The 21,994-nt window shown below is 52.9% G+C and overlaps 5 protein-coding genes across 5 annotated transcripts; 1 reads left to right on the top strand and 4 right to left on the bottom strand.

Annotated features, from left to right (window-relative positions):
* Positions 1-198: 198 nt before the first annotated feature.
* On the bottom strand, positions 199-1,794 carry PHYSODRAFT_523393 (hypothetical protein; the record flags this gene model as incomplete). The annotated part of the gene is made up of 1 exon (XM_009536362.1): positions 199-1,794. The coding sequence occupies one exon, from the start codon at positions 1,792-1,794 to the stop codon at positions 199-201; it is 1,596 nt and encodes a 531-aa protein (XP_009534657.1).
* An 8,738-nt stretch (positions 1,795-10,532) lies between these two features.
* Positions 10,533-12,083, bottom strand: PHYSODRAFT_523171 (hypothetical protein; the record flags this gene model as incomplete). The annotated part of the gene is made up of 1 exon (XM_009536361.1): positions 10,533-12,083. The coding sequence occupies one exon, from the start codon at positions 12,081-12,083 to the stop codon at positions 10,533-10,535; it is 1,551 nt and encodes a 516-aa protein (XP_009534656.1).
* A 1,543-nt stretch (positions 12,084-13,626) lies between these two features.
* Positions 13,627-15,133, bottom strand: PHYSODRAFT_338525 (hypothetical protein; the record flags this gene model as incomplete). The annotated part of the gene is made up of 3 exons (XM_009536360.1): positions 13,627-14,418; positions 14,460-14,605; positions 14,647-15,133. 3 exons carry the CDS (start codon positions 15,131-15,133, stop codon positions 13,627-13,629), a joined length of 1,425 nt encoding a protein of 474 aa, XP_009534655.1.
* A 561-nt stretch (positions 15,134-15,694) lies between these two features.
* PHYSODRAFT_305184 (hypothetical protein) lies at positions 15,695-16,830 on the top strand (the record flags this gene model as incomplete). Its single annotated transcript, XM_009536359.1, has 2 exons — positions 15,695-16,422; positions 16,482-16,830. 2 exons carry the CDS (start codon positions 15,695-15,697, stop codon positions 16,828-16,830), a joined length of 1,077 nt encoding a protein of 358 aa, XP_009534654.1.
* Positions 16,831-17,269: 439 nt separating this feature from the next.
* PHYSODRAFT_523107 (hypothetical protein) lies at positions 17,270-18,826 on the bottom strand (the record flags this gene model as incomplete). Its single annotated transcript, XM_009536358.1, has 1 exon — positions 17,270-18,826. A coding segment is annotated over one exon (1,557 nt), but the record flags the coding sequence as incomplete, so codon positions are not given.
* Between the last annotated feature and the right edge of the window lie 3,168 nt (positions 18,827-21,994).

The raw sequence follows: 21,994 nt of genomic DNA, 5'->3' as shown, positions 1-21,994 counted from the left end.
AAACGGATTGGAGGTGGCCCCGCTAATACGGACGAGCCGTGGATATTTTTGCACTCGACAGTGCTGCGTCTGCACCCGATAACCCACTTGACTTCTCACGATATACTCGACCCCAGGCATATCCAGTTGTTGCTGAGGCAAACATGGTATGAGAGTGCTTGGTCATGCTTTGGAAAATTTCTATAGGTCAAGCCTGCTCTACTCAGTGCATGCCACGACTTGGATACTTCTCAGCGACGGCGAACTTGACACCTTGTTTCTCCCACGAAGCGACCAAACCTTGCTTCGGTCAAGAGGGCCACCTAAGCTGCGGCCGAACAAGCTCACCACACCAGTACACGGTCGTTCGGCACAAGGCTCTACGTGTTCATCGGACACACTTCCGATCACGATCAGGTCTACAGTCGGAACTTGGAACCAGTGCAGCTTGCGCAGGACGATGAACTCGGAGCCATCCTCTTCCTCCATCCTCAACAATCCAAAGGCTTTGAGCGCCTCGGGTTTGTAGTACAACCTGCCGCCGTCCCAGCAGTACCCAGACAGCAGCATCATCTTGTTGCGCGTGGCGAAAGTCGTGTCGACGCTGCATGGAGCCGTCAAAATGGCCCAAACACGGCCAAACTTCCATCGTACGCATGCGACGGCTCGTACTATCCGGACTGCCATGATGAAGCCGATAAGAACGACGACAATGATGCTATGGCCCACCAATCCCCACACGTAGTACGACACTGCTCGAGCCGCTAGCCCTGACTCCTTTAAATCTGAACGGCTCAAGGACGTCAGGAAATACGACTGACCGATCGCACTCAGAAGCTCTCCTAGCAACGACGACTCGTAGCTGAAGAGCAGGCGCTTGATAAAGAGTCGAGAGGTCTCGCCCAGCCACTTTAAGTTCTCCACCAACTCGAACAGGATCAGCAGTAACCCGGACAAGTTGTAGCCGAACGAGATGTACTGGAACCAGGCGAATATTCCATCAGTTGCGACGAGCAGGAACAAATCACTCATGACGCCTTCAACTAGAAGATACAAGAGCGCAAGTCGATGGTAGTTTGATGCTCCGTGCGCAGACAATCGCATGTTCTCGTGGACGAACACCATCGCCGTCCTTCGGGGCAGTGTTTCTTGCATCTGGTCGCATCGTCGCCCATACCGCTTGCATGCGATATAGCACCGCCGTAACACCAGAGCGCGATAAATAACCCATATCGCGCCGACGGTACCATACCAGAACGAAATGCGATAGTCGTAGCTGCCACCGTCCTGAGCAAGCAGCCACCCGTTCATGTCAAACGTCCCCAGCCCATCGATCAGCCCGTACATCGTGTGGTCTATAGTGCAATACGTGCCCGTGACCTCTTCGTAATACGAGTAGAACCCGATGCTGCCGTGGTAGAAAAACATCTCAACCAGGTAGCTGTCGTTCGCACAGCTAGATGGTGTAGTGTGATAAGCTTGCACTCGGTCAGTTCCGACGACGTAGTTCCCGTGGCAATTGTACTGTGGCGAAACGAAGTGGCACAGTCGACCATGCTCCAATGTGTAGTAGTTCGTTGTCTCGACGTTCCACCACACGTGGGCCATTTGTAGACCTAGCGCAGGACACAGTTCCGACATATTCGCCGTCTCTTGTTCAGCCCCTGGCGGAACTACGAGAGTTTCTGTAATCTTGTGTGGCGTCACGAACTTGAGAAAGCTTCGTATTTGGAGGATCAACGGCATCATGCCAACAACGAACCAAGCTGTCAGCAACATTTGCTGAGCCGTCAGGACAGCAGCAGAGGAGACCATCTGATCCTCGTGGGCTTGTTTCGCGTGGACTTTAGTCCTCTTCTTAGCTGCTGCCAGCTCCTTGGCTCACTCCTGGCAACAAGGAGTCTACAAGAACTATTTTAATAGTTGTTTTAAAAATGTTGACCCGTCGAAACGGCCGGGGGTGAGGCAACTAAAGTAAGACCCCCGTGGTGATTCGCGTGACCGGCCATATTTATCACTTCGCTCAGTACACGCGACTCGGATACTCACGGGCGACGGCTTTACGGTGAAGGCGAAACACTAAACGAAATGCTGCGGACTAGAAGAAGGCTTGAACGTCGTCTCTCCATCTCAACATGGCAGCCTCCCAGTCCCCGGTCGAAAAAGCTCACTACGCCAGTGCATGATCGCTCATCACACAGCACAGTGCACTGCCGAAGTATGGTCCCGATAATAATCCAGTCATGGTCCGGAATCTTGAACCAATGCAACTTCCGTAGAACGAGAAACTCGTCGCCATTCTCCTCCTCGGTTTTGAGCAAGCCGAACGCCTTCAGCCCATCTGCTCTGTAGTTCAGTTTGCCGTTCTCCCACAGGTATCCATCCAGCATTGTCATCTTGTTGCGCGTGCCAAGCGTGCTGTCGACGCAGCATGGCTCGGAGAAGATATTCCACAAAGACCCATGTCTCCAGCGCACGTAACAAACCGCCCAAACTGCTCGGACTATGATGAACGCGATAAACGATAGTATGAAGACGCCGTGGCCAACCAGACTCCAGGCGTAATACGACACAGCAAGTGCGGCGGGTCTTGTATCTTTCATACTCGATCGGTTCAATACCGTGATATAGCGCTCCTGTGCTATGGCACTTAGCAGTTCTCCCAGCAACGAGGACTCGTAGTTGAATAGAAGTCGTTTGATGAAGTAGTGCCATCGCTCCGACATCCATCCCATGTTCTCATCTCGAACAGTAGCAGGAGCAGCCCAGACAAATTGTAGCCCAGAGAAATGTATTGGACCCTGGTGAAGATGCCATCGTTCGCGCCAAGAAGAAACAAATCACTCATCAGTCCTTCCGCTAGAAAATACAGCAAGAAGACTCGCTGGTAGTTAGTTGCCCCATGAGCAGACAAGCGCAAGTTCTCGTTTACGTTACCGTCTACGTGAAAGGGTTTGACCCAGTTGATCGCACTTGAGACCGTAGCGCTTGCAAGCAACATAGCTTCGCCGCAACACGAAAGCACGAAATATAAGCCAAACGATCCCCAATGCGCAGTACCAATACGAGAAATTGGACTCGAGCTTGCCAGTGTACTTGGCCAACTTCGCGCCGTTGATATCAATGGTCCCCAGGGTATGCGCGCGAACATAAGCGATCTTGCGTGTGTTGCAGTATGTCCCGGCGGCTTCTTCGTAGAACGCCAAGTATCCGATGCTGCCGTGGTAGAGGAACATTTCGAACGGCACACTATCATCGGCACAACTTGCCGGTGCAGTGGAAAATGGCGCAACCATGGTGGTCCTCATCCAAAAATTCCCGTGCGTATTGTACTGAGGTGCCACGAAATGGCAAAGTCTCCGATTGCCAATGGAGTAGTAGTGCGTAGTTTCGATATTCCACAGCGTTTGGCCCATATGAATTTCCCTCGTAGGACACAACGTCGTTAAATTCATGATCGATTCAGCTGATGCTTCCGGAATGAAGAGAGCGTTGGGGATTCTGTGGGGCGTCGCAAATCTTAAGAAGCTCCGAGCTTGTAGAATGAACGGCAACATGCCGAGAAACAGCCAGGCCGCCAATAGTTTTCGCGTTGTAGTAACCGACTGAATAAGTCCTGCACATGTACTAGCTCGCGGCTCAAACGACGACTTGTTAGGACCACACTCAACGCAGTGAACTCTCCCCTGCATCATCGTGATAGGCTTGAGCAGTATGATGGACTGGGCTTGGCTGCAGGATGTCCATTGACAAGTCGTACGCAAGGCGTCTAAATATTCGCCGCACTTGATCGGACATCAAAACTGCTGGATAACAATAGACGCTTCTCCGCGTGATGAACCAACGCCAAAACTACGAGCTTCAAGGCGCTGGCACAACACCCAATGGAGCTGGTGCAACGTGTGTACTTCTATGAACGAACAAGACACGACTGCTCTCACGCTGACCAGGCGCTCCACCCAAACTGCGACTGAAAAATCTGACTGCTTCTGCGCAAGCACGTTCGCGACATGGTTGCACCCGCCTTCCTGAGACGCTACCGATTACAACCAGGTTATCACGTGGGACTCCGATCCAGTGCAACGTGTAGACAACAAGAAATTCTGCGCCATCTTCCTCCTCCATCTTCAGCATGCCAAACGCCTTCAGCGCTTCTGCCTTGTAAAAGAGCCGTTCACCTTCCACACGGTAACTTTCCAGCATAATCATTCTGCAGCGAGGACCCAACACGGTATCAATGCAACACGGCCTCGTGAATATCGTTAACGTGCGATTTGTCGACAGCACGTACGCCACCGCACAAATCACACGAACACATACAATGAAGCCAATCAACATCATGACGTAAATCGTGTGCCACAGCAAACTCCACACGTAGTAGGACACTGCCAAAGCGGTTGGTCGTGACTCCTGCAAATCCGATCTATTGAGCGCAACGAGAAAATGCTTTTGAACTGCTGCACTGAGAACCTCGCCCAGGAGTGACGATTCGTAGCTGTAGAGTAAGCGTTTAATCATCATCCGCTTCCTTTCACCCAGCCATCGCATATTCTCGATGATTTCCCACACCATCAGAAGCATTCCGGACAAATTGTATCCGATTGAGATGTACTGTATCTCAGTGATAAACCATCGTGCGCGATCAGCAAGAACAGGTCGCTCATCAAGCCCTCGATCAGTAGATACAGCAACAGAAACCTTTGGTAATTTCTTGCGCCATGAGCCGACAGTCGTAGATTTTCGTGGACGAACACCATGGCGGGCTTTCTCGGAAGACTCTGGCCCATCTTGTCACACATTCGTCCGCACCGCTTGCACGCAATGTAGCTTCGACGCAGTACCAAAAAGCGGTATAATATCAATAGCGAGCCGACCGAACCATACCAGTATGACCTACGGTAGCCTTTGCTTCCCCCGTCTTGCGCGAGAAACCACCCATTTATATCGTAGGTCCCAAGCGCATTAGCAACGGCGTATCCTGTTCTGTCCAAGGCACAGTAAGTGCCTTCTGCTTCCTCATAGAACGAGTAGTAACCAAAACGTCCATGGTAGAGGTAGTTCTCGAAAGCGTAGCTGTCATTTGCACAGCTGCGTGGCGTCGTATGAAATGGAGTGGCTTTCGACCCTCCCACACGATAACCACCATGCAGATTATACTGAGGAACCACGACGTGACATATCCACCCGTCCTCGACTTTGTAGCAGTGCGTTGGCTCCACATTCCACCACACTCGAGACATCAGAAATCCAGTCGCAGGGCACAGCTCGGTTAGATTCGTCGTTTCTCTCTCTGCGCCTGGAGGTGCCACAAGTGCCTCGGTGATCTTGTGAGGTGTGACGAATTTGAGAAAGCTTCGTGTTTGCAAGATAAACGGCACCATGCCTACGCCAAGCCATGCTGCAATCAGCATTCGTTGCGCTGTCAGCAAGCCTCGGGTTGTCGTCACTGTATGGTCATGAGGTCCTGTGAAGAAGAGTACCGGTGATTGCTTCACCACGGACAGCTCGGTCTTCATTCACCACATGCACACGTCCAAAGCGTGACAATAGTTTTTCGTCACACGAAACGGACGCGGCCTTTCAGTGACCCGAAACGACAGCGCTTATGATCTGAGTTGCTGGCTATGCACTAGGTGCCAGCCAATATGTTAACCCCGCTGGCTGTGCTGGTCCGTTCTTGCTTAAGTCGGAGGTGATCCACGAGACGCCCAACACTGCGAGACCATCCACCGCCATCCACAAAATAAAACAACTCGGAGCGCGCAAGAGTGTACATCTTGCTGAGGTCTAGGAAATTATTCTGGACGATGACAGGGTACACGCTCTTCCTCGGATGCACTGTCTGGGCTGCGGTGACAATTCGGGTCATTGAGGCGATGAGCTGCTTCCTGACCAGCTTATTTGCCTTCGCTTCATCGGATCCCTTATCTCCGGAGGATGGCGGAACTTCGACCAGCATTACCACACCCCGGCAGGTATTCATCTGCTCGACCAGGTGGCTTTCATCCAGATCGCGGCACGGAAAACCAAAACCTTCCAGATCCGTCTTCACACGTACCCGCAGAGAGCTCGCAGCACCGAGTGGTGAATAAATGAGGACTGGTTTCTGATCATCAGCCAAAGCAGTACCCATTTGTTCGTTTGTCGGACTTCCTTCGTCAGCGTCATCCCTTGATCTAGTCGCGGCGGACGCTGTAACGCGTTGATGGCGTTTTCTTCGGTGTGGAATAATGGAGGCCACGTTTTCACGCTCTTCCTTGTCAAGGTGCCGCCCATCTTTCATGACAGAAATCATGAGTGGACGCGTTACTTGCCATCTCCTGGCAAACGCAGCCTCATCAATGTCGAACACCACCGCTCGGGGACTCTCCTGCCGCCTCGCAACGATGAAGTCATTAAATGGAATCCGGTTCTTGTATGGAATGAGCGACTGCACACATGTAACCCCACATTCATAAGATATCACGCAACAACACAGAGCCGGCACTTCCGAACGTACCTCCAGCGCTGCCATTGATGCTGGGTGGTCCTCTTCTACGATTAGGCCTAAAACTATAACACAAAACAGCAGTGTTAACTTATGAACGAAATAAATTCCACTCAACGAATGCGATCAACAGTACCTGGTTTGCGGAGCTGCTTGGCGAGTGCTAGCTCCTTCAGACACCACTCAGACTTGGTGTAGCCATCACACACGATACTAAGAACGAGAGAGCAGTTGTTGATACCACGCGCAATCTCCTCTCGCCAAACTGCACCGCCGCCAATACCGCTTGGGTCCATCGTATCCATCCAGCAGGTAAGCTGTTCCTGGCTTTCCAAGTGTTCGCGAACTTTCTGAGCAAACTGAGCGTGCGTATGCGTGTACGAAATCATGATCTTGCGAGTTCCAGCCTCTTTCTTCAGCAAAAATTGCAATTCAGTTGACGTCGTGCAGTCCACAGCTCGCTTGCCAACATCATTTGTGATCATCATGCTGGATCCGCACTTGATCAGCGACACAGCCGTCTGCCTGTTCTCACGCTGCAGCGCGATGTGAAGTGCCGTATTTCCACCCGATACCTGTGTACGGAGGCTAGCCCCTGCAGCCACCAAACTGGAGAATATGGACGAGTCGACGCCTTCAGCTTCCGCAGCGAAACACACAACCGGAATACCCTCATCATCTTCAGCATCCGCTTTGGCGTTGTAAGCGAGCAGCAAGGAGACCACCTCGTGGTGATTGTTTCTAGCCGCCCAGTGCAACGGCGTGCGGCCATCACGATCTTTTGCGTTCGGGTTCGCTCCTTTCACAAGCAACATTTTCGCAGCTTGAACCTTGCCGACAACCGCGGCCCAATGCAACGGCGTTCGACGATGCACACCTTCCACGCGCTCGCCAAGGGTGTCAACGTGGATACCACGAGCGAGCAGCCACTTGATCTTCCCAATGTTGTCGGTCGCTGCGGCCTCGTGGAGCGGGGTCAGCGCAACATCGCCGCCGCAATCCAGCAAATAGTCGCTTAAGTCTGATCTCAGTGTGAACGTGCTCTGCTGCAACGGCGTTGCGTATGTCCTAACCAACCCTGTCAGTGATACCGAGGCAACTTTCAGGAAGTTGGCACCATTTGCTACCAGCAAGCGCAGCACCTGAGGATCATCGGTCACAAATATGGGCGGTAGAACGGCTGCTGGGTAGTAGAACGATGCCCGAGGCAGCGCATTCACGTCAGCTCCCTTATTAATAAGTAGACGAACGATATCAACGTAGCCTTCCGCAACTGCACCGTGGAGCGGAGGGAGTAACACTGAACACAAAAGTGCCTTAAGAGGTGATCGGAGACCATCTTGAGTTCGTACCTGCAACACACGGAAAACGTGAGTAAATCCACCTCGTGTACATACCGATAATTAAAGAGCATTCTACCGTACCAGTATGCGACTGATAATTTTGAATACCAGCCCAACGTTGAAGTTCACGCGCACCACTTTGTCAAGTACGTTGACGTCGATCCCACGCTCCAGCAGCAACTCGACAATCCTGATATTGCCTCGCTTGACTGCAATATGCAGCGGGTTTTTCCTTGACTTTGCGAAAGCGTAAAACCACAGCACCGGCGGGTTGTACAGGTCCTGAATGCGGTCAATCTTGTATTTCGACTGCATCTCAGAGAGAAGTGTCTCCACCGTGAGAACATCACCACGGGCCACGGCACGGTACAGCAGCTTCTTGAAGTCCTTCCTCAGTCGGGTACGTTCACTCCTAAGCGGCAGCGCTTTCAATGCTATAAACCACTTGCCAAATGCAGACGTGTGCGAGGAGTCGTTGGAACTATCCGCCTGAAGCTTCAAATGCGTCAAAAACCGGCAGAAAACCACAATCTGGCGGAGCAGCACCAGCCAAACCACCGTCGCCGAGTAAAACAGTACAATCTGCCGTGGCTGTAGCTCCGAATGGCACTCGACAATCACGGGCACATTCAGTAACTGGTTCACGGCCACGTACATCATAAAACCCAGCTGAGCTGTCACGATCATCTCACAGAACAGCAAATACGGTCGTCGGATCATCCGCTTGTCCTTGGCTGCATACAGCGAAAAGAAGTCGTTCGGGAACACCACGGGCGCAATCAGCACGATGTTGGGAAGCCCTAGGAAGTGCATGGTCATGAGCAGTCTGAGCCAATGTCTGCACTCCCTCCTCTGCTCAGGGTCATCTCGAGGTTCTCTCTCGGGCCTGTACGTCACCTGTACAATGACAATGGCAAAGACGTTCAGCAGCACGACGAACAGTGAGCAGGCCACGAGCCAGCCGGCGAAGTACGAGTTCCGGATGTCTCCGATCTTCCTCCTGGTCTTCTGGCCGACCTTGGCCAGCACCCAGGCGTAGGGCACCTGTCTCCTCTTCTGCGGCCCAGAGGAGGCGCCACCACCGCCTTCCTCTCCTGTAGCGCTTGCTGTAGTGACTTCTGGGAGCTCTGGACGGCGCGGAGGCCTCGGGATCTCCCTCCTGACGAGCTGCAGCGACTCCCTCTCGGTGGACGACAGCAGCTCCAGCCCCGAAGCGGATGAGGACGAGTCCAACGAGTCCAGGGACAGCGGCGGCGGGTCCACGCGGATGTCCAGCGGCTCCTGGCCGTGATTCTGCAGCTTTGAGGTTGATTCCAGCGCGTCCAGACTGCCGATCTCCTCGTCGTCGCTCGCGGCTAGTAGACAGGGGTCGCTGCTACCTTGGTGCGGCCTGCGGGGCTCGTAGCCGAGGCTGGAGCTGCGCGGCAGCAGTAAAACGTTGGCTTTAGCGGAACTTTTGGGACTTTTGGGGAGGGTTTGCGGGGTTTTATGCGGGAGTTCGGCGTCTCCGTCGCCGTCGCTGTCGCTGTCGCTGCTGCTCACGCGCTCCCGAAGCACCGGTAGCGACGAGCCCGTGGCGCGCACCTCCACGGGCGTCGGAGCGGACGCCTCCTCCATCCTCCGAGTGCGGAATGCGGAAGTGAGATTGAAAAGTGATGGAAGTTAACGGATTTTAGTGGCTGGCGGGTTTTATGTACAGCCAGTTTTTGGCGGGCTTTTGTGTTTTACTGTTAATAACTAATAATACTCATCGGAATAGTAAGACATCAGGCAAGGTCCTACACCATTTCCCAGGCTAGTTGAAAAGTTTCCCAAGCAATGTGAAAACGGCTCGTCCCCGGCTAGCTCTAATTCCATGCTGTGTGGCGCCACACAATTTTTAATTTCAGGCTACAGTAATAGGCGAATTGCATGAAAAAGGCATTTTTCCCAAGACTTGCAAATCTGCCCATCACCTGTCCCAAGCAAAGTGAACAGACTGGTAAAATGCATATGACCTCAGATGTTGCATACATGGGTGAATAGCCAGCAAAAAGGGCGATCGAAGACGCGAACACGCCCCAAACTGCTCTCAGCCACTCACTACAATGATTTCCAGCGGATGACTAAGTTTCAGCTAGCTTCGACCACTTTTGGTGTTGTTCGTGCAGGGTAGTGCTCAGGCACCCATGTATGCAACATCTGAGGTCATATGCATTTTACCAGTCTGTTCACTTTGCTTGGGACGGGTGATGGGCAGATTTGCAAGTCTTGGGAAAAATGCCTTTTTCATGCAATTCGCCTATTACTGTAGCCTGAAATTAAAAATTGTGTGGCGCCACACAGCATGGAATTAGAGCTAGCCAGGGACGAGCCATTTTCACATTGCTTGGGAAACTTTTCAACTAGCCTGGGAAATGGTGTAGTATAGTATAGTAATGCGTATAGTACTATTACGTTTACAAAATTTAAGTTGAACTACTACCGATTACTTAAGTAGTAACCTGTCCAAGTACTATATGACCCTGTTTCAGGGTATACTATTCCGTTAGTAATTGGAAGAATCCGTTAAATTTGTGGGTGACTCACCCAGGGTACACCTTCCTGTGGTTTATGTGACTTGGTGGAGAAATGGGGTGGGCAGACTTCTCGTCACCTGTCGGGCGCGGGCTCGAGCGCGACAAAATGCATTGACGGTGACGAACTTGGTGGGGCATATCACTTGTGCACAACACGAGATAGCGTTAAGATCCAAGAGGAACGTCCTGCTTATTCCTCACTTGGATATAAGAAGCTTGGCGATTTCCACTATTCTCGCCTACTCCACCCAACTTCCTGTCACAAAAGCCAACGACACCAGCGGAAGGACGTTCCGCGCACGGCTCAACGCGGTGACTAGATATCATTCCAACAACGATCAGGTCGTCTCGACAAACTTTAAGCCAATGGATCTTGCGCAGAACGAGAAACTCGGCACCGTCCTCTTCCGTCATTTTCAACAGTCCAAACGCCTTCAGCGCGCTCGTAGTGTAGTAAAGTCGGCCGTTTTCCAACCTATAACCTCCCAGCGAGAACATTTTGTTGCGTAATTTCAAGGCAGAATCGACGCAGCATGGGGCGGTGAAGATCGCCCAAGTGTGCTGATTCAGCCAGACATACGTCAACGCCCACAGCGTCCGCACCGATATCACCAGTGCTATGATAGTGAGCACAAAGACCCCGTGACCTACCAAGCTCCACGCATAATACGATACTGCTAGTGCTGCTGGTCTCGATTCCTTGAGCTTCGACCGATTCAAGAGCGTAAGCGAGTACTGTTGTAGGGCTGCAGTGATTACTTCGCCGACAAACACAGTTTCGTAGCTGAAGAGAAGTCGCTTGATCCGCACGCGCCACTTCTCGCGCAACCAAGGAGTGCTCTCAAACATCTCGAAGACCATCACAAGGAGCGCACTTAAATTGTAGCCCATTGAAACGTACTGAATCTTTGCTAAAATTCCGTCGTTCGCGATGAGCAGGAACAAGTCGGTCATGATTCCTTCAACCAGCAAATACAGTACCACAGCGCGATGGTAATTTGTCGCCCCGTGCGCAGCAAGACGCAGCTGTTCTTGCACGAATACAACCACTTCTTTTCGGTTGAGACTTTCGTTCATTTCGTCACACATTCGACCGTGCCGCATGCACGAAATGAAGCTCCTCCGCAGCACGAATACTCGGTACGTAAGCCAAATCGCGCCTGCGAAGCAATACCAGTACGACTTGCGGTAGTCGTAGCTCCCGGTGTCTTCGGCTAATGATGGTCCATTGATGTCGAAAGTTCCGAGCCCCTGGCCAACGATATACGCCGTGTTGTCGATGCTACAGTAGCTGCCCTTTTGTTCCTCGTAAAACGCGTAAAAGCCGATACTGCCGTGGTAGAAATACTGGTCATACGAGAAACTATCGTTCACGCAGTTGCTTGGCGTCGTGTAGTACGGCTCTGATGTTCTGCTTCGGATGAGGAAGGTCCCGTGTACATTAAACTGAGGTACGACGAAGTGGCACAGTCGACCTTGTGGGGTGGAGAAGTAGTGAGTTGGGTGGATGTTGAACCACGACCCGGACAAGAGCATGCCACCAACAGGGCAGAACTGGGGTAAGTTGTCCGTCACCTTCTCCAAGCCTGGTGGTACTACGATCCTCTGAGTGATTTTATGCGGCGTCGCGAATTTTAAGTAGCTCCGGAACTGGAGAACGAACGGGATCACGCCTGCAAGAATCCACGCCAGTAGTAGCTTGTGCTGCGCCGTCATAAAACGATTGGACCCCCTCTCCATAGCAACATCACGCGGAGAGACTTCATTGCTACAGTGAACTTTGGCCTTCTTCATACTCGTCGTGTGTGAGATAATCGTGTCTTGATGCTGCCATTTGACTCTGATCTATTCCTGAAATGCCCGTGAAACGACCAGGTTCTCGAATTGTTCGGCCCAGTGCGGCAGCATGACCACCAATTCACACAAAAAACATTAACTCTATGTCATCCACTTCCAAGGTTACCAAACTCCAGACCCCCTACCAAACTCCAGGTGTATAGTCCAGGGGGCGACCGGCGATGGTTCCATGTAGGAGTGTGGCTTCCATGAAGCCCACCACGCACTACAACCATTGACACATTAAAAATGGGAAATTCCTCTGCGGAGCGAAGCGAGGCTGATGGTCTCACATGCTCGGCTTAAACTAGGTTAAAGATCCCCGGTTGCGAGGCTTGAATCAGTAAAAAAAAGTTGATTGAAGCAAGTTGGGGGCGGGTAACTGCTCAGGAGCTGCTGAGCTGAATGGGTGCAGCCTTTGAGCCAGAGGTCCGCCAATACAGTATCATATTGGATTGCACCTGACACGAAGCACTGATAAAAACTGCAATTTCTTAGCAAACAATAATAAAAATTCCCGCAATTTATATTGCAATTTATATGGTGCGCCTAGCAAGTCTACCCCTGCCACTGGTGCCGGTAGGAACCCCAATTGGAATCACCGTCGGTAATCGACCGGCCAGCTTACACCAAGCTCAGCACGTTCAAACTCACTGATGAGATCTTGAGGCAGGTCAACTGCGGGCTGCCATGTTAGCTCCGCATAGCCCACCCAGCCAACAAAATAATAAGCGGCACCTGCTGGATTAGTTTTTTTTCGCGTAGATCGCGTCTACTGTGTAGAGATTGGGACCTTCGCCGAAGTCGGATGAGTTGTCTTCTAACGAAGACGTATCACTCTCGTCCACGGCTGGACCTGAACAGCACCATGGCGTCGACAGCGCTTCTTGTCGGAGAACTTCAAGAGGGGCTGGAACAGCTTGGTGGCGTGCCTGCCGGTCGAGTGCCCGCTTAGCTGCCGCGAGAGCGGCAATTTGCTTGAGCCTCTTGCCCTTCTTCGGCATCTTTGTTTTTCCCAAGTGCATAGCTAGCTAAGCCAAGAATCTAAGGTCGACGTGTGTTGAAGTGCGTGCTAATTGGATAGCTATTGTAGGAGTATTTCAAGCAGTATATTTTTACACTCATCAAAGGTAGGCCGACCATATCTTTTTAGAGGGGGATACAGGTCAAGATAGGCATACGCTCGATATGAAATGCATCTTCTTCATCAATATGCCTCTGTCGAGGCTGGGAATACCTGCGTTGAAAAGCGGACATACTTGGTTACATAACTACGATTTGACTTGGATTGAAAATACAGTATTAGTGTCGTGGCATAATTTAAAAAAATCTAAAAATATGAGGAGTGTAAACTTCAATGTTAGGGATGGTCTTATTGAGTTATGTAGCTAGAACGCTCCCCACTATCAATGCCTCTGCTAGTTTAGCTACCCTGCTGCTTGCTAACTCGGGCTACTGTGGAAACGTCCCACATGCCGCGGTTGACCCGGAGAAACGCCAGCTGCTCGAAGTTGGCCGGAAACATAGATCGACGCTGCGGTGTCAATACCAGCTTGCACTGAGAGAAAAGCCGTTCGACCGTGTTTGACGATGGAGGAACCATTTTCACGAGCGGCATGTAACGTGTGGTACTTGGCGCTTGTTTCCTCTTCTTTCCCTTGCCTTGGAGCAACATCGTCGCGTAGTCTTCTTCCCGCTCCTTGCACTTCTTTCCTGTGGGTTGTGCCTGCTCGAACCGCTTCAAAGCTGCTGTCTCCGCGGACGATAGAGCCGTGCCAGAGATGACCTTGACAGCACCCGATTCGAATGCAGGCGTATGGACGATCTTGGCGGTCGACTTCAGATGCTCTGACATGACAGGGTACTCCGCGATGAGGGAGTCGAACATCAGGCATACCTCTCCCATATCGGCGTCCTCGCGCTGAAGCCGCTTACAGACGCTCTCGAACTTCTTGAGGTGCTCAAACAGCGTGACCAACTTCCGGTGCTTCCCGCCGGTTGGGACCATTTCCTCCACGGCGTCGACCTTCCTGATCTCTGCGCGAATACGAATGTACCTCTCCACCATTGTAAACGTCGAGGACCAACGCGTAACGTTCCGCTTGATAGGGACGAGATCGGTGTACTTCTTCAGCTCGGCACGGTTGTTTTCATGACGAAGTTCCACCATAAGGTTGTTGACTTCGTCCAGTAAGTCGCCATACGGCTCCATGAACTTGTTCACAGCCAGGTTGAAACGATGACTGTGCAGCCGACGAGGGGGATACCCATCTTGGTTGCAATGGACTGGTTAGTTGCGCAGTTGTCCCCCACCAGAAACCCCACCATGTCGCTGATCTTGTCGTACACATCCAGGATGTTCTTGAACAGCTTGATGTGGGCGTCTGCCGTCTGATCGCCATCTTCAAGGGAGAAATACCAAGTAGCGGTATGCGCAGCTTACCAGCTGTCTCGTAGACGGCGTAGAGAGCAACATAGTGAATGCCAGCGTGGGTCCAGCCGTCAAACATTAAAGTGAAGAGCGTTCCCATCTCTTTCCCCAGCTTCTCGCCGACTTCAATTGCGACCCCCTCCATGCACTTCTTGACGGCCTTGGCGGTCACAGGTCGGAGCTTGCTGATGGCCCGAGTTAGTGCATCTTCGACTTCGTGGACGGGAATGTTGCGTTCGATGATCCAACGGACCCATTGGAAGAGATGATTGGCTTCCTCTGCGACGAAGCCGAACCCTTGAAGAGATCGGTCCGAGCTGGCCTGGAGCGATGCGTACGTTGCCTCGTAGCCAGCGTGCTTCGATGCCAGGTGTGCCACCAGATTGGAGTAACCTGACCCAGCCAACTGTTTGCGCACGCTGTTACATAAGTTGCAGCTGAAGAGGCCTTGGCCACGCGAGGTGTAGAAGAAGGCGGCGAGTTGCTTGTTGGCGACCATTGCTATCCTGTGGAAATGGAGATATGAACTGCCAGTGGAGCCGTATTTGTAGGCTGCGGAGTTGGTTGGAGCACGTCTCCAAGCCAGTCATTTGCCTTGGGCGAAATGTGGTGTGGTTAACGCCGTTTTTGATGTCATCGGAGGCTGGAGATGACGCCATCAACAGGAAGCTTTGTACAAAAGCTATAGGAGTCCAGCCAAGGCACTTTTATGGAATTTATTGTCAATAATTGGGCCAATTTAATATTGTACGGGGACCACTGTAGCCCAATAATAAAAATTAATATTAAAAAACGGATTATTTATTGTATTGCACTATTTTTTCCGACCTCTGCTTTGAGCTGAATGAATATAGAAGCTCTTCTCATTTTTCAACCTGCACCCGCGAACCAGCGACTTCCCCATGGTAGATCCATTTGCTATCCCCGCAACGGAACTGAGTCAGCTGATGGTATTCTTTCATCATATCAAGACGCATCCAGACTAGTGGAATTGACTCTGCGCCAAGCCCTCCAATACAGATCGAGCTGTGGCAATTTCTGTGAGATTCTTCGAGGGTACATGACCAACGTCGTCAACACTGTCCCCAGGGGCGGCACTGGTGGCGATCTTGGGCTGGATTCCAGGTACATTGAAGGCCAATTGCGACAAGGACGCGTAGTGCAGATCGAGTGGCGTGGTGGTGGTGGCGACCACGAGTTCAACATTGTACCGCAAGGCGACGGCACAGCACGCGTACTGCATGCGAACGTCGGCGTTCACCGACCTCGCTACGAAGATCCCCGAAGTATCAACGACATCATGGTGGATCTCAGAACAAGTACGACCACAACTGGTCGAGGTTGCATTGATGCAACCCAGCGACTCGTGAGGATGGAGATCATAGGAAACAGCCCCATGAAAGTCCGAGGTGTTGTCACTGGCACCCCTGACCGAACGCTTCTCAACCCCGCGGGCAACCCGAACTCGTATTTTAACGCCGCGCGTGACAGATTCCTCGCCGCCATGGAACAGCAGGAGAGGGAATATCTCGCCAACGTGCGCGCGCTTAAGATGCAGCTGGGTAAAGGGACCGCTGTTGGTGTAGTCATAAGTCTGGGGCTTGCCATTGTCAGCGAGTGCCGAGACAACACGAAGGGCCGAACTGCCGGGGACATTGTTGAAAACATTGGCGTCAAGACGGTCATCGGGGGTGCTGGAGGATTCACGGGCGTGGTGACCAGCCGGCTTGCCGAGGCACCTTTGGTTCGACTTCACTGTTTCGTGCCGGTGGTGCTGTCAGTGTCATGGTATCTGGGCTGTCGCTAGTCCGTGACGTGACACTGCGTCCGCGTGGGAAAATCACAAGCATCGAGCAGCGCAAACGGATGGCGTCGAATCTCGCGGGTAGCGCCGGAGGATTAATCGGAGGCGCCGGTGTCCCAGCACTTTGTCTGGTCTTGGCCAGCAACCCGGTTGGCTGGGCTGTCGTGCTCGGTGGTATTGCTGGGGGCGTAGTGGGTGGGGTCCTTGGTGGGATCGGGGGAGCGAAGCTCGACGAGGTGTTGTGGGATGAAAGCGAAGATACCGTCCAGCATGTGTACGAATTCTTCAGCCTCGAGACAAAGCGCGGAGAGACACCGAAAGTGTATGAAGAAGCAGTTGTCACGCGCCATTTCAAGGCGAAGATGGAGGAGCATCCCGATGATTCCGAGTGATCGACCATTGTCAACAAATGGGCATGAACTTGGTGCGTTGCATGTTCAAAGACGAGCTGGCAACATTTGTGGAGCTCTCCGTCAAACTTGCCAACGAGCCCATTGTGCACCCGGGCGGGTGCACACCCCAGTTCATTATGACACGACTTTGGGCGTTTTTTGTTTTGCTGAGTTGCGTTTTGCTGTATTTTATTTTATTGAATTAAATTGACTTGTGTTTTGCTGTACTAACTCGTTCATCTCGGCAATATTAGGAAATCGAAATGAAGTGATATCCTCAGAGTGCGGTTGAAGTCTACAACAAAAGACACTAACTATTGAAATTGTAGTCTCTGTGCCACCCACTTTCCAAGATTGAGCTAGTCGCTGACTCGGCTATTTGCGCAATGATCGAACCAAAGCCGAATCCACCCCAAAGGCTACGTTTGACTTGACGTTGTCACGATAATCTCACAGTTGGATGGCTCGCGTGATTCCTTACGTGGATGTAGATTGAGTGCCGACTTCCAGTCAGAACAGAAGGGCCTCCCAATCTTCGATCCCAAAATCTGACGATCCCCGTGCAAGGGCGTTCGGGGAACGGTTCTACGTGGTGGTTCGATATAGTTGCGATCGCGACCAAGTCGTCTTTTAAGACCCTGAACCAGTGAATTTTCCGCAACACCAGGAACTCCGTTCCGTCGTCCTCCCCCGCTTGAAGCAACCCGAACGCTTTCAACGCACTCGTAGTGTAGTAAAGTCTGCCATTCTCGTACCGATATCCACCCAGCAAGAACATTTTGTTGCGTAGCTTTAATGGTGAATCGACGCAACACGGTGCAGTGAAGACAGCCCACGTGTGATGGTTTAACCAGACATAAGCCAACGCCCACAGTGCTCGTACGGATATCACTAGTGCAATAATAGTGAGCACAAAAGCACCGTGACCTACCAAACTCCACGCATAGTACGATACTGCTAACGCTGCTGGATGGGATTTCCGAAAATCCGATCGATTCAAGAGCGTAAAAGAATACTGCTGAAACACAGCCGTGAGCACCTCGCCGACAAACGCGGTTTCGTAGCTGAAGAGGAGTCTCTTGACGCGCACCCGCCACTTCTCGGCCAACCACCTCGTCGTTTCAATGATCTCGAACAGCAGCAAGAGGAGTGCAGACAAGTTGTAGCCCAGCGAAACGTATTGCACCTTCGCCAGAAGCCCATCGTTTGCAACGAGCAGGAACAAGTCGGTCATGATTCCTTCAATCAGCAAATACAACACCACTGCGCGGTGATAATTGGTGGCCCCGTGAGCCGCAAGCCGTAGATGCTCTTGAACAAACACCATGGCTTCTTTTCGGTTGAGACCTTCGTGTATTTCGTCACAAAGCCGGCCATACCGCTTGCACGAAACAAAGCATCGTCGCAGCACAAACCCTCGATAAGTGAGCCAAATCGCACCGCCAAGACTATACCAATACGAGCTGCGGTAGCTTCGGCTTCCTGTATCGTCGACCAGTAATCGTCCATTGATATCAAAGGAGCCAACCCCCTGACCAACAATGTATGCGGTTTGATCACTCGTACAGTAGCTGCCAACTTGCTCCTCGTAAAACGCGAAGTAGCCAATGCTGCCGTGATAAAAGTACTGTTCGTAGGAGAGACTATCGTTTATACAACTACGAGGCGTCGTGTAGTACGCCTCAGTTGTTGCGTTCCTGATAACAGAGTTGCCGTGGACATTATACTGCGGTATGACAAAGTGGCACAGTCGACCGCGCAAAGTGGAGAAATAGTGGGTCGGGTGGAGGTTGAACCAAGTACCGGACAAGAGCGCACCTTCGACAGGACAGGGTTCAGTTAGGTTAGCTCCCTCCTTCTCCAAACCGGGCGGCACCACCAGCCTCTGGGTGATTTTGTGCGGCATCGCAAATCTCAAGTAGCTTCGGAACTGGAGAATAAACGGCAGCACCCCCGCGATAACCCACGCGATAAGTAACTTGTGCCGGACCGTCAAAACGCCGCGAGGCCTTCTGTTGAAGTGCACCGCTAAGTACGGTTCCGCTCCGTACCTGAACCGTTGGCACGGTTCACCCTGAACCGTCCTGGAACGCTTCCTATTGACTAATCTTCGGGATGGTCAACTTGGTTGGCTCGACTGTGCAGCAAGCGGTGATTGCACAAGCAGACACAAGAGGACAACAAGAAGGAGAAGAGGGGAGTAGAGTTGAGAAGGACAAGTAGGACAGCTTTGGTAACTTTAATCAACTCACTTCGGCATTTGCCATCAACAACACAGGCGTTCCTCAATAGGTTAACAGCCGCAAGGACGCTCGCCGCAAGAACGCTCGACCAAGAACGCTCCGCTCAAGACATGACGACCAAGCGCGCCGAAGTCCTCCTGGGCAGTGGGAACTACTTCCACTGGGAGTACAACATGCGCATGACGCTGGCCCGGAAGGGGCTGCTTGCGCATGTGGAGGTCGTCAAGGCGGAGAATGAGATTACGGAGGCGTGGCTCGTGAACGACGCGAAGGCGTTGGGCATCATCGCGCAGGGTGTGGAGATCCAGCACCAGACGAAGATCCGTCCCGCGACGCGTGCCATGCAGGCGTGGAACACTCTGAGGGAGTACTACAACCGTGCCACGCTACACAACCGTGTCGCCATGACCAGGCGTCTGCACGAGTTCAAGATGGACTCTGGAACGTCGATGGCCAAGCATCTGGACGCGTTCGACGAACTGATCGTTGGGCTGCAGACGATAGGAGAACCGGTCGACGAGGCACGGCAGCTCGTGGTGCTGCTGAGTAGCCTATCGTCGGAGTACGAGCTGATCGCGTCCATCCTGGAGAACGCCAAGGATGTCACGTTGAACGACGTGAAGGAGAAGCTGTTGAAGGAGTTTGAACGGCTCGAGAAGAAGGATACCACTACGGAGAAAGCGTTCCGCGCCAACGGGAACGCTGGCCGGTTCAAGGGCGGTCGAGGAAACGGTCGCAAGGGGAACGGTCCGAAGAAGAACGGTGCCTTCAAGGGCAAGTGCTTTCAGTGCGACCAGGTGGGCCACATGAAGCGGGACTGCCCGGGCAAGAACGGTAGCGCTGGGAACGACACCGTGTTCGCCGTGGGTGAGGAACGCCTCGCCGGGTGGCTGATCGATAGCGGGGCGTCATCCCATATGACCCCGCATCGTGATGACCTCTTTGAAATGGATGTAACGGTCACTGGCATGCCCGTGACTATCGCCGACGGAAAGCAGCTGCCGGTCGTCGGGCGAGGAACGGTCAAGCTGACCGGGATGGATGGGAAACGCATCACAATGAAGGACGTGCTGTACATTCCGGGACTCGACAGACGGTTGCTGTCGGTAGGGAAGCTTGCGGAACGCGGTCTGAGCGTTGAGTTCCAGCGTTCCTCGTGTGTCATCTGGGGGAACGCCAGCGCGGTCGCGATGGGCAAGAAGATTGGCAAGGCGTATGTGCTCGACTGCGAGCAGGAGTCGACACGGTTCGTGGAATACGCCGGGGCTGATAGTCAGTGGGAGCTTTGGCACCCTCGCATGGGGCACCCGAGCGAGAACGGTATGGCCAAAACTCAGCGTGCTACGAACGGTTTGCCAACCGTGGGGCGTAGCACCAAGATCTTGTGCGGCGGATGCATGAAGGGGAAGCAGACCGTGACATCGTTCCCGGCACGGTCGACGACGAAGACATCGCGTGTGTTGGAACTAGTCCACACGGATGTGATGGGGCCGATGAGAACGGTCTCCAAGGGTGGTGCGAAGTACGTGCTGACGTTCGTGGACGACTACTCAAGGTATGTCGTGGCGTACTTCATGAAGAAGAAGAGCGAAGTGGCCGACAAGCTGAAGGAGTTCAAGGCGTTCTACGAGAACCAATGGGGAGAACGCTTGAAGTGCCTGCGCTCGGACAATGGAACGGAGTTCGTGAACAAGACGGTCACGGATCTCTGTCACCGGAACGGTATCATGCATCAGCGAACGGTGCCCTACAGCCCGCAGCAGAACGGAGTTGCGGAACGCATGAACCGGACGATCATGGAGAAGGCACGCAGTATGTTACACTACAAGGGCGTGTCGACGGAATGGTGGGCGGAGGCTGTGAGCACGGCGGTGTACCTGATCAACCGTTCCACGAACACGGAACGCTCGGATGTGACGCCGTACGAGGTCAGCTTCAAGGTGAATCCACGGATGGATCACCTGCGTGTGTTCGGCTCACCGGGGTACGCTCACATTGACAATGCGAAGAGGACGAAGCTCGAGCCCAAGAGCTTTAGGTGCATGTTCCTCGGGTATGCGGAGAACGCTAAGGGGTACCGTGTATACGAGATGGATGCGTCCAAGGTCAAGGTGTCACGGTCGGTCAAGATGGACGAGCGCGAGGTGGGCGGAATCTATGATACGCACTCGCCGCAGCATGGAACGGTCATCCATGTGACCAAGGACGGAGATGTGCCAACCGTTCCTATCGAGGTGGAACGGCAACCGGTCGAGGACGAACCCATGGAAGCTGTTGAGGAACCCGTTCCAGACGTCGAGATGGATGAGGCTGAGCCAGAGCAGGAGGTACTGCGGCTGCCGGCACCGGAACGCCCAGCTACCACTGGATTGGAGTTGACTGCGTACCGGCCTCCACCTCAAGCGTTCCAGGATGACCACCTGGTGTTCCACCCCGAGCCGGAACGGACAAGAAGATCCCGTGAACCGGTGTTTCTCTTGGAGAACGGTGACGATGAAAATGGCGAGGAACGCAAGTCGGAAGGGAGTGATGGGCCGCCGTCCCCGAAGCGACCCAGGATCGACGAGGACGGTCTCATTGCGGAGGCTTTACTGGCGTACGTGGCCAGGATCGACGATGGAACGGATGTCCCGGCAACGTATGCGCAGGCCATTGCTAGCGAAGACGCAGATGCCTGGCGGGATGCAATGGACACGGAGTTGCTCTCGCACGAACGGAACGTGGACGCTGGTACGACGTGGAACGCATACGCGTACGATTGGTAGCCGGTGGGTGTTTGCCAAGAAGCGTGACGAGAACGGTCGCGTGATCCGGTACAAGGCACGGTTGGTTGCGAAGGGTTTCAAGCAGAAGTACGGTGTCGACTTTTTCGAGACGTACTCCCCGGTCGCGAACATGAATTCGATCCGGGTCGTGCTGGC

Source organism: Phytophthora sojae, assembly GCF_000149755.1.
Source record: "Phytophthora sojae unplaced genomic scaffold PHYSOscaffold_9, whole genome shotgun sequence".
In the NCBI taxonomy this organism is placed as follows: domain Eukaryota; phylum Oomycota; class Peronosporomycetes; order Peronosporales; family Peronosporaceae; genus Phytophthora; species Phytophthora sojae.
The sequence above is the reverse complement of the archived record's forward strand: the minus strand, read 5'-3'. Positions and strand labels throughout refer to the sequence as shown.